This window comes from Theropithecus gelada, chromosome 18 (assembly GCF_003255815.1).
Source record: "Theropithecus gelada isolate Dixy chromosome 18, Tgel_1.0, whole genome shotgun sequence".
Classification (NCBI taxonomy): Eukaryota; Metazoa; Chordata; class Mammalia; order Primates; family Cercopithecidae; genus Theropithecus; species Theropithecus gelada.
Window position 1 is genome coordinate 54,842,609 of NC_037686.1, and position 13,085 is coordinate 54,855,693.

The 13,085-nt window shown below is 38.8% G+C and overlaps 1 protein-coding gene across 2 annotated transcripts in view; it reads right to left on the reverse strand.

Moving 5' to 3' along the window:
• Positions 1–621: 621 nt before the first annotated feature.
• Positions 622–13,085, reverse strand: part of PIGN (phosphatidylinositol glycan anchor biosynthesis class N) — a 138,246-nt gene continuing 125,782 nt past the window's right edge. For both annotated transcript variants that reach the window (XM_025365614.1, XM_025365615.1), the window contains exon 30: positions 622–2,381. In XM_025365614.1, the coding sequence (XP_025221399.1) occupies positions 2,258–2,381 (124 nt within the window). In that variant the 3' untranslated portion in view covers positions 622–2,257. The remainder of the gene's footprint in view (positions 2,382–13,085) is intronic.

Sequence of the window (13,085 nt, forward strand, 5' to 3'; positions counted from 1 at the left end):
CATTATTTTCTTAAAAAACAAAAAAGCATTTTGTATTCTAAATACTGTACACTAAGTATAATAATTAACATATTGGGAAATGACAGACAAGCTGCCATGGTTTCCTAAAGCCTTAGGATTCCCTCTAAGATTTATTCATGGGCCCTCTAAGATTAGAGCATGGCCTTTTTTGGTTCAATATATTCACAACTTGTTCTGCCCATTTTAATTCTTATAACAATTCCTAATTTAAACATTGTTAATCAGCAAATGTCCTAAGTTTTGATTCAGAAATCTATGGCATAGGTAGAACGAAAAAATTAATACCTTAAACAGAAATACTTTTTCCCTAACTCTTGTTTCTTTTTTCTCTGTTTTTCGATATAAAAATATACATTTCAAAACATTTAAAGATATCTGAGAAACTGCAACAGAAAAGGCCTGTTCCCATGTGAGTCTGAAGGGGCCAGTTATGGTGCGGCAGGGTGAGCCTGTGGCTGCAGGCGCACAACACAAACTCTGTGATACTGTCAGAAGGAAGTTAACCTATTCTACAGACTCACACTGACCTGAAAGGACAAAATTAAGAAAAAGACATGCCTCGAAGAGCAAAATAAAGAAAGATAAAAAATCCTGAGCACCTTTTACAACGTTGTAATAAAATACTTATTAATTTCTCTGTATAAAAATTTGGGAAAAGATAAAAGGCAAAACTACACATAGAAAGAGGTCAATGACAAGTGTTTATACAGTTTTCTCTGATGTGTGGAAAAGAACTGATAAAAAAATCCTTTGAGGTAATACGAAAGTTCATGGTTCTCATTCCATCAACATCACTGTTTGCTACCATAGCTTCTTAGCTGTCCAGCTAGATTTTATGCTATGAGCTGATGCATGAGATTTCATAAAACATTAATACCTCTTTTTTATACTGTAATTCTTTCACTGGTATACCATAAAGTAGTATTACAAATAAATTATAACTATATTTCATCATAAATCGAAATTAGGAAAGTACACTTCGCCAAACTGATTTCTGACTCTTTTAAATTGTATTTATTCACTCCCCGCCAATTTGAAAAATCTAGTAAATTACAGAGGGCTTCCTAGTCATTAACGTGAATTAGTAATGCTATAACTTAATTCAAAAGCAATTACTTCTTAAAAATAGTGCACATACCAGGAAAGCTGAGCATCAGCCAAAAGCTACTGGCATACCACAGGCAAAAGGCCAACTCCACAGGGATACGTAAAGGTCATTTTATGGACAATCCATATAAAAACTGCTCTCAAGATATTTTGCCCATTAGAATTTGTTTACAAACGGAAATCTAATTTGATGATTTTAGGTCTTTGGGCTAGAATCTCACAACCAGAAAGAATAACACCTCTAATATGAATTCTTATGATATTGTCAGAAAGTTAAACCATTGAATTTTAAACTCCTGTTAAAATAATAGATGACAGTAAAAATAAATTCAAAGGGAAAGAAATAATACATGAAAAAGCTATGGGGTAACAAATGTTGAGCCTACAATTAAAAACTATTTATTTTAAATGTTTTCCTATGTATAAGACAGAAATACCAAGCACTTTCTACTTTTGTATTGTCAGAAATTCCATGAAAATCCAGAAATGAAAAAAAAAACAAAAAGTGAAGGATAGACATGCATCTAGCTGGTTGACTGTGAAAACCCGAGAAATAGCACTAAAAAGGATAAGACAGTATTATTGCATACTAAAGAAATATGACAAATACCTGCAAACACTTTTTCTATTGAAGCTTTTGAAATAATACACCCTGATTGTCCAACAAAACCAGTGCTGAAAGCTGATAAATATTGACGGTGGCACCTGGTGATTTCCTTCCAGCTCAGCCACGGCAATGATTCTGGATGCCATCAGCACTGCCCCCACAGGGGGCATGTGCTCTCCTCTGGGTATGCGGGAAGCTGTGCGGTTGGGGACCAGATTACTGCAGGTGTTCTCAACATCACTGGGAAGAGCTGCCAGCCAAAGGAGAAAAATGAAAATGGAGAATGCTTTCCTATGCTTTTCCACAGATATAATCACTATTTCATGCCTGCAAAATCTAGGAAAAAAAGAAAAGAAGCTCCTTTGTTCCAGATAACCTGTCAATTCGGAATTCCAAATACCATTTTCCCTACAGGAGTAGAATATACTATATATCCATATCCATCTTCTTATTGAATCCTTGATGAGATTTTAGTTTAAAAGGAGAATCAGGATCCAGATGCTGAATGGTGCTTCAGCAACTTCACATGAAGTGACTTTTGGGTTTGCCACATAGTCTGAGTTTCTTTGTTGTAAGCAGCTGGGCCAGGCCATTGAGGAACACCAAAAAGATGGTCATGGACATGACAATCACATAGTGGCTGATGCTGCAAAAGGAGAAGAAGATGTTATAGGCAGAGAGAACACAGGTGAGGAAAAGCATGAGATTCCTCTGAATGGTTTTAAATGGACAGACGAAAATCTCCTCTTTCAGGAGCTGCAGTAGGTGTTCCTTCCCCTATTTCTCCTGCTAAGTACAGCTGTCCATTGGTTTCTGGTTCCAGGACCTTCAAGTACAGCTGTCCGTGGACTGGTTCCAGGACCTTCCATGAATACACAGATCTTCGAATGCTCAAATCCCTGACATAAAATGGTGTTGTATTTGCAAATAAGCTATGCACATCCTCCTGTATACTTTAGACCAGGGGTCCCCAACCCTCAGGCAGTGGACTGGTACCAGTCTGTGGCCTGTGAGGAACTGGCTGCAAAGCAGGAGGTGAGTGCTGGACCAGTGAGCATTACTGCCTGAGCTCTGCCTCCTGTCCAATCAGCGGCAGCATTAGATTCTCAGAGGAGCACGAACCCTATTGTGAACTGTGCTTGCAAGGGATCTAGGCTGTGCACTCCTTACGAGAATCTAATGAGTGCCTGATAATCTGAGGTGGAACAGTTTCATCCTGAAATCATCCCTCACCCCTGCATACACAGCGGCGTGTGGAAAAACTGTCTTCCATGAAACCATTCCCTGGTGCCAAAAAGGTTGGGGACTGCTTCTTTAGATCATCTCTAGATTACCTACAAAACCTAACACAATGTAAATGCCATGTATATAATTGTTACACTGTATTGCTTAGAGAATAATGGCAAGAATAGAAAGTCTGTACATGTTCAGTACAGATGCAATTTAAAAAATATTTTCAGTCCATAGCTGGCTGAAGCCATGATGTGGAAGCCAAGGATACAGAGGGATGACTACACAACTAAAATGTCGGACACTATAAACAAACATTGGACAACTCCAGGCGGTGGAAAGAGGGCAGACTGGTCAGTGATCTTGGGTCCCAAAGAATTCCCTGAATTTTCTTTTGCAGGAAGACACCAGCAACCTAGAAATGCCACTGGGCATAGACCCCCCAAAAATCCCCAAAAACAATAATACCACCACCACAAGAGCCTATTCTCTCTAGCTAAGGAACAGACAAGGAAAGGAGCAGTCCTGAAAGACAGAAAATGTTTAGATAGTAACTGATCTACTTCAGCCAAACACCACAGAAGAAACGTGGCTCCACCCCTACCTATTCCAGCACAGGCTGAGTGGGGAGCCCAGACTTCCATCCTCACCAGGCTATAATGGGGCACTCTAATTCCCCACCTGTGCCCTCCCCTCCACTGTCATGGTGTCAAGGAAGGCTGAGGAGGGAAACTGGTACTTTCATCCATACCTGGCGGATGTCAGTGGACATCACGTGGGAAGCCTAGACTTCCACCTCCATGAAGCAGTAATGAGGTCCCTCCCCCTCTTCAATGGGGTCATGTCAGGCCTAGTGGAGAGCCAGGAATTCCATCTCCACTCAGAGGCAGAAAGGCCATTCTTCTCCTGACCATGTTATTAGTGGAGGTCGCATGGGAGGCAAAGAGGACCTCTATCCTTCCCAGCCATGAAGGCAGTAGTGGAGGCCTCGCAGGGAGCTGTAATGCTGGTCCCTGGCAGGCAGCAGTAAGCAGCTCCCTCTCGGGTGCCAATGGAGGCTGCATGGGGACCTGGATTTCTAACCTCATCAGGCAGAAATGAGGCAGTGTTTCCTCTTCCCCTGCCACAGTAGTGTCAGAAGCCAGTTAAAACAGAAGGTTTAAATAAGACTGAGAATCTCATAAGCAAATATTCAAAATGTCTAGGTTTCAAGAGAAAATCATTCACCACATCAAGAACCAGGAAGACCTCAAGCAGAATGAAAAAAGACAATCAATAGATATCAAAACCTAAATAACAGAGCTATTAGAATTATCTGGCAAACATTTTAAAGTGGTCATTATAAAAATACTTTAATGAGCAATTACATACATACTAGAAACAAACAAACAAACAAAAAACAGAAAATCTGAGCTAAGAAACAGAAATTCTCAGCAAAGAAACAGAAGATGTAAACAAGAAGCAAATAAAAAAGTCTAGAACTAAAAATGCAATAACCAAAATAAAAACTTCTGTGGAAGTGCTCAACAGCAGAACTGAGGGGACACAGGAAAGGATCCATGAACCTGAGGATAAAACAACAGAATTTACCCAGCCTGAAAAACAAAAATAGACTTAAAAAAAATAAAACAAAATAGAGTCTCAGGGACCTGTGGATTGTGACAAAAGATCTAACATTTGTGTCACTGGAGTTCTAGAAGGAAAAGAAAAAGAGGCTAAAAGAGTACTCACAGGAATAGTGGCTGAAAAGCTTCCAAATGTGGCAAAAGACATAAATCTTACAGAAGCTAAGCAAACCTCAAATAAGGTAAACTCAAAGCAGTCTACACAAAGACACATCAAATTACTAAAAACAAAAAAAAAAAAAAAAAAGAATTGGAAAGCAGTGAGAAATGACACCTTGCCTATAGGGGAAAAACAATTTGAATAGCAGATTTCTCGGAAATCACCAGAAAATGGTGCAACATTTTTCAAGTGTTGAAAGAAAAATAACTGTCAACCCAGAATCCAGTAAAACTATCCCACGGAAATAAAGGAGAAATCAGAATTCACAGATGAAAAAAAAAAACCTAAATGAATTTATTGCCTGAAGACCTAATCTAAAAGAATGTCTGAAGGAAGTTTTCTAAACAGAAATAAAACAATAAAAGAAGTAATCTGCTAAAATCATGAAGGAAGAAGAACTCAGTAAGTAAAAATCTGGGTAAAGAGTTTTCCTTGTCCTATTAAGTTTTTAAAATTATATTTGATAGCTGATGCAAAAATTCTAATACTGTCTGATGTGGTTTCAAATGTGTGTAGAGGAAATATTTAAGACAATTATATTGTAAGCAGGGGAAGGCAACGGGATGTAGAAGGAGGTAGGGTTTCTATACATTACTTAAACTGGTAAAATGACATCACCAGTGGACTGGGATTAGCTACGTATATATAATACCTAGAGCAACCATTTAAAAAGCCATGTAGGCTGGGCATGGTGGCTCACACCTGTAATCCCAGCACTTTGGGAGGCCGAGGCGGGCGGATCACAAGGTCAGGAGATCAAGACCATCCTGGCTAACATGGTGAAACTCTGTCTCTACTAAAAATACAAAAACAAAATTAGCCAGGCATGGGGGCAGGTGCCTGTAGTCCCAGCTACTCAGGAGTCTGAGGCAGGAGAATGGCATGAACCCGGGAGGCTGATACTGCAGTGAGCTGAGATCACGACAGTGCACTCCAGCCTGGGCGACAGAGCGAGACTCCGTCTCCAAAAAAAAAAAAAAAAAAAAAAAAAGCCATACAAAGAGATACACTAATAACACTACAGAAAAGTAAAAAATAATTCTATAAAATGTTCAAGTAATATACTGGATAGCAGGAAACACCAAACACTGAGAACAAACAGAAAATAAAAAAATAAAATGACAGACTTAAGCCCTAACATATCAATAACTACATTAAATGTGAATAGTCTAAATACACCAACTAAAAAACAGAGATTGGTAGAAGAGAATAAAAAACATGACCAATGACCAAACCACATGCTGTCTAAAAGATACTTCAAGTATGGAGGAAACATCATGCAAACATTTATTCTAAAAAAGCAGGAGTGGCTATATTAATATCAGATAAAATAGACTTCAGAGGAAACAGACTTCAGAGCAAAGATACCCTTTCTCAAAAACTGATAGAAAAACAACACTGAAAATCAGCAAGGATACAGAAGAACTCAACACTATCAAACAACAGGATTTAACTCACAGTGATAAAACACTCCACCCAACAAGAGCACAGTATATGCTCTTTTCAAGTGCCCATACACACCAAGATAGACCATATTCTGGGCCATAAAACAAACCTCAGCAAGTTTAAAAGAACTGAAATCACACAGAGTGTGATTTCTCTGACCACAATGGAATCCAACTAGAAATCAACAATAGATAACAGATATATTACCAAACACTCAGAAACTAAAAAACACAACTGTATAATAATCCATGGGTCAAAGATGAAGTTTCAAGAGAAATAAAAAAACAGATTGAATGTAATGAAAATAAAAAACCAACACATCACAGTTGATGGGACACGGCTAAAGCAAGCACAGACAGGGAAGCAGACCCATGCAAATCTGCACCCCCTGCCCCCAAAAAAGTGTAAACCATACACCTGGTATCACCACAGCCTATCAGTGTGAGTCTCACACCATCTACAAAAAGTAACTAAAATGGATCATGGACTTAAAAGTAAAATGTAAAAATATCAACATTTTAGAAAAAAAATCTTTGGGATCTGGAGCTAGCCAAAGATCTCTTAGTCTTAATACAAAAAGCACAATCTAAAAAAGTAAATCTGATAAATTGGGCTTCAAAACAAACAAACAAACAAAAAACCTTATGCTCTGTGAAAGGCCCTGTTAAGAGGGTAAAAAGACAAGCCACAGACTGGGATAAAATACTTGCAAGCCATACATTTGACAAAATACTTCTTCTTTTCTTTTCTTTTTTTAGGCAGGGTCTTGCTCTGTCACCTAGGCTGGAGTGCAGTGGTATGATCACAGCTCACTGCAGCTGTGACCTCCCTGGGTTCAGGTGATCCTCCCACCTCAGCCTCCTGAGTAGCAGAGACCACAGGCATGCACCACCACAGCCAGCTAATTTTTGTATTTTCTGTAGAGATAGGGTCTTGCCATGTTACCCGGGCTGGTCTTGAACTCTTGGGCTTAAACATTCTGCCACTTTGGCCTCTCAAAGTGTTAGGATTACAGGCATGAGCCACTGCATTCAGCCACAAAGGACTATTTCCTAGAATAGGATATAGAATAAATTCTCAAAACTCAACAGTAAAAAGACTCCACAAACAATTCAATTAGAAAATGATCAAAAGACATGAACAGACGTTTCATCAAAGAGGATATACAGATAGTAAATAAACAGACGAAAAAATGTTCAACATCATTAACCATTATACAAGTTGAAGCCAAAATGAGATATCACTACACACCCACTTGAAAAGCTAAAATAAAAAATAGTGACAACACCAAATGCTGGCAGGGATGCAGAGAAACTGGATTGACAGTCTCTGGTACAACCACTCTGGTGGCAGTTTCTTTTAAAACTCAGCATGCAACTACCACAAGACTCCGCAAATATGATTCTGAGCATGCACACCAGGGGGAGAAAAATGTTCACAAGAATGTTTATAGGATCTTTGTTCATAATAGCCAAAACTTTGAAATAACCTTGATGTCTTTCAACAGGTGAATGATTAAACAAACTGTGGCACATCCATACCATGGATTTACTCAGCAATAAAAAGTAATGAACGACTGAAATATGCAACAACGAATCACCAGAGAATTACTCTGAGAGTGGGGAAAAAAAAAGCTAACTCCAAAAAGTTACATACTATATGATTTACTTTATATCACATTTATGAAGTAACAACTACAGAAATGGAAAACATTAAATGTTCCAGGGGTTAAGGAGGGTTTCTGGGTGGGAGCAAAGTGCCTGGGCTATAAAGAGCAACATGAAGGATCTTTGTGCTGGTAGAAATGTTCTGTCTTTTGACAGTTTCGATGTCAACATCCTGGTTATACTATATGTTATACTCTAGTTCTGCACAAAGTTACCTCTGGGGGGAAGTCAGGTAGAGGGTATAGGAGATCTCTCTGTATTCTTTCTTACAACCTCATGTGAATCTATAATAATGTTAAAATGAAATGTTGAATTAAAAACTTTTTTTAGTTCACAGACTGTACAAAAACAAGAGGTGTGCTGCATTTGGCTAATGGGCATAGGTTGCTAGCCTCTACGCTGGCCTGTAAGCTCTGTGGAAGCAGGGACTATAATTTTTTTCTCTTTTCCCATTGCACCTCTAACGTCTCATGCAAGGTCTTATAGGCATTTAATCAATATTTGTTAAATGAAATATTAAAGATAATTTGTAATTAGAAGAAATGATAAAATTTTCGTTTGTTTTATGTTACCCCAGCAAATTTAATCTGAACTTATTTAGGTTGGTGCAAAAGTAATTGCAGTTTTTGCCATTTTAAAAAAAAAAGGCAAAAACCGCAATTACTTTTGCACCAACCTAATAAAATCAGACTCCCCCGAAATAGAATAAGTATAATCAATACCAAAAGCTAAAAAGCAAAATCAAAATGCCAAAAGAAACAAAAAGTTTCTACAAAAATAAAGTAAAACTAGCCCTACTAAATATTAAAATATAAAGTTAAATGTAACATGGGCATTAGAATCAACAGGAGAACAGATCATCCTGTCACCCAAGATCAAGGAATCATCACCAGTAACTCACAACTGTCCTCGCTGGACTCACTTTAAACTTATAAGCACAAATGAGATTTGGTTCTCACCAGTGTCTCAATCCTGATTGCACACTTGTGAATTATTCTTCTCTGAGTCAAACCAAATTGTGTCCTTCTCTCCTCTAAGTTCTGTCACCTTCCTCCCATCTCAGCAGATGACTCTGCTTTTTTTTAATTGAGAAAACACTGATAAAGTGATCACAAGAGAAGTGCCTCTTCTCACCCCGAACTTTCTAACCCACTCATATCTGTGCCCATATTGCCTCCTGTACCTTTCTTGTCTAAAACAAACCCCTCCACTTCTACTTTGGATCCCATCCCAACTCTCCCACTAAAGCTGGGGTCTCCAATCCCCAGGCCTTGGACCGGTACTAGTTCATGGCCTGTTAGGAACTGGGCCGCACAGCAGGAGGTGAGCGGCAGGAAATGAGCGAAGCTTTGTCTGTATTTGCAGCTGCTCTGCATCGCTGGCATTACTGCCTGAGCTCCACCTCCTGTCAAATGAGTGGCGGCACCAGATTCTCACAGGAGCACGAACTCTATTGCGAATTGCGCATGCAAGGGATCTAGGTTGTGTGCCCGTTATGAAAATATAATGAATGCCTGATGATCTGAGGTAGAACAGTTTCATCCTGAAATCACCCCCGCCGGCCCCTGCACCCCTCGCCCCATCTGTGGAAAAACTGTCTTCCACGAAACCGGTCGCTGGTGTCAAAATGACTGGGGACCACTGTACAAAAGGACTATATTTTTCCAACTATCCCTTTCCTCTTAGATATCACCCATTTCTCCTTCTCTAGATGAGCATATCCTTCACCATACTAATGTGTAATTTCTCTCATTCTAACTCTCCCAAGATCCCATAGCTCCCTCCAGCACTATCCTAATTTAAATTTTATATATGCAAAACCCAGATCTTAATCTCCCACACCTTCCTTCACCAAACTCACTCCTCTTAGAGCTTTCTCCAGATCTCTGCAATGGCTTTCCTAGTCACTCAGTTACTCAAGATTAAAAAACAAAACTAGGAGTCGCTCTTGATTCTTTTTTTCTCCCAGTATATTAATCTACCTCTCTGAAATCCTATCAACCTCTCTGAAAATATTTTCTAAGTCCAACCACTTGTTGCCATTTTGAATTGCTACCCTAGCCTAAACTGCCATCATCTCTAGCTTACAATACCACGAAAGCCTCTTCCTCAATCTTCCTGCTCCCTCTCTCGATCCCTCCAATAGGTTCTTTACACTGTGGCCAGTGTTATGTCAAAAATGTGAAGCAAAAAAAATAACTTCCTGCTCAATAAACTAATGCTTCAACTTACACTTGGAATAAACTCCCAGTTCTTTACAATGACTTTCAAAGGTCATAAGTGACAGCAAATATCTATTCTCTGAATTCTCTCCCCACCATGTTTTCCCTCACACCATTCTAGCTACACTAACTATACAGGGCACCCTTGACACAAGTAACTCCATCTCAGAAAAAAGACTCCATCTTACATTTCATAGGACACTTTGCCAACAGGGACAAGATATTTTGACTAATAAATTAATATATAAAGACGGCATCCAACGAGATAAGGCCATAAACAGGCACACTCTTGCACTATCAGTCCTCACTGGAGGACTCTGCAGCCACAAAAAGAGCAGGACTTCACAGCTCAAAATGGCTGTCTTTACTGACACTGTCTTGCTGTCACTCCTGATAAGCACCCAGCATCTGCCACTGAAGTCTGTGCACACATCAAAGACTCTTTCTTGTAAAACAGATGGGCCCTGGCACAGACTGGGAGGTTCTTTTTGTCTTCCTCACTTTCCCTGGACTATTTCCTTAACCCTTTCTCCTCTCTCTCTCCTCTTGATGTTAAATGTTACTTTGTTTGTTGTGGAATGTTTAATCTGCAACATTTAGATATTAATTAGGTATAATATTACATATAGTTTACAATACTGACTGACTTGTGGAGTGGCTTGTGGCAGTGTAGCTGTGACTACCAAGTGACCGGGAAGTTCTAAGGAGCACTGCCTCCTAGAAAACTCCATGCAGTTCGTGGCCTTTGCTATTGAAATAGCATCGACAAAAGTCCGACACTGTGGAAAGACACAAACACGAATGAACCTGGTTATCTCTGACCTTGCACTGCTCATAAGACTTTCATATTTTCAAAAGTATTTACTCACATAGGGAAACAGTTATTACAGAAAACCATCTTTTAAAAAAAACTGTATATGTCTGCACATAAATTAAAGCTAAAAGGACATATATCAATATGTGGAATAGTGGTACTCCCTGAATACTACAAACTGAGACACTGAATTATGAATGACTTATTTTTTCTTAATGCTTTCAGTATTTTCTTTAATATATTTGTAATATATTGCTATTTATGTGATGTTTACAAATTATGCTAGGTTTAGCCACAGAACTCTAAGGCTGACTTCATAATTACCACAGAAATCTTCAACTCTATTCTGTTCCTGAGGCCTCAGAGGACACTCCAAAATTGGTACCAGTTCCTGAGATTAAAATCCTCAATCCAGGCCAGGTGTAGTGGCTCATCATGCTTGTAATCCCAGCACTTTGGGAGGCCAAGGCAGAAGGATCTCGTGAGCTTAGGAATTTGAGACCAGCCTGGGCAACAGAGTGAGACCCTGTCTCTAAAAAATAAAAATTAAAAAAATTACCCGGGTGTGGTGGCAGACACCTGTGGTCCTCACTACTCAGGAGACTGAGTTGGGAAGATCACTTCAGGCTACAAGGTGGAAGCTGCAGTGGTGATCACCTCACTGTACTGCAGCCTGGGTAAAAGAGCAAGACCCTGTCTCAAAAAAACAAAAACAAAAACAAAAACACTGGATATAATCATCCCAACTTCTTCAGGGACTGAAGTCTGTAGTCAGAGATGAGATGAGTGAAGGAGTACAAACTCTTCAGCATAGAGCCTGGAGGTCGAATCCAGAAAAGCTCAATCTGACCTTGGTTCCATGGGGGAAACCAGGCAAGGAGGTGGGGAGCTAGATAGATTAAAAGCAACAAGGACCATAAAAGATTAATCTTTTATAAGCATTATAGAAAGGATTATAGAATGTGGTATATCCAAACAATGGAGCATTATTCAGCAATGAATAAAGTACTTTTACATGCTACAATATAGATGAATGGCAAAAAAAATAAAATAAAATAAAAAGTTACACTAACTGGAAGAAGTTAGGTGAAAAAAATTACATTTTGTATTTTTCTGTTTATATGAAATGTCCACAATAGGCAAATCTATAGAGACAGAAAGCAGATTTGTGGTTGCCTGGGCTTGGAATGGTAATGGGAACAGATTGTGAACAGGTAGCGGGTATTTTCTGTGTGATGGAAATGTTTAAAACATAGATTGTGGTGATGGTTGCCCAACTCCATTCATTTGCTAAAAATCATCAAAATGACTTAAAACATTTATTAAATCATTAAAAAACTAAAATAGATAAATTTTATGGTATGAATTATCTCAATTAAGCTGTTAAGAATAAAAACAAAGAAAGAAAATATTACATGCTAGCAGATTTTTGTTGTTGAATTTTGCTATCACTTTTAGGTTAAAATATTAAATCTGACTTGATGTCTAACAAAAATGGCTTGTAAAACCAGGTGACCCATCCTCAAATTTAATCTAAAGTCTGTCTATAAAAGGCATTCCACAGATCACTCATCTCCTTACAGTGGCCTGAAATTACTCTCAGCTCATGTAAGCTAACATAATTGGCAGGAAACCGTTGTGAAGCTCATCATCTTCATGTAATTGAGCCATAAGGCATCCAACTTGTGATATCTTGCATCAATCAAGTCTTGGTGTCATCTCAACATAGCAGAGTTAAAGGAACATCAAATTTCAACTTGAAATGAGTTCAGCTGTTCCCACTCCCCTCCCATGACTATTGTGCCATCATTTAAATCAGCAATTCTCAAGATATACATGTGTGATGGTCGAGGGGAAGAGTGTATGTGTGGAGGCACATGGAATTGCCAAGCAGGCCTTTTCAACCTGCACAATGGTGACAAAATGTTGATCGTATTTCTCCTCTATCAGGGTGATGGGCAGTAGAAGCAGGTCATACCTGTTCAAGGTACTGGGGCAGAAAAAGTCTGAGAGTCATTGATTTTAATAAAGTTTGGTATTCGTTGTAAGAGTACAGATGTTTTATGACACATTAATTACATTTAGGATATACAAACACTATTGAATAGAATCATGAGTTCTCTCTTTTTTTTTGAGTTCTCATTATATCGAAAGAGAAATGATAAACACGGTTGTCATTTGTATTT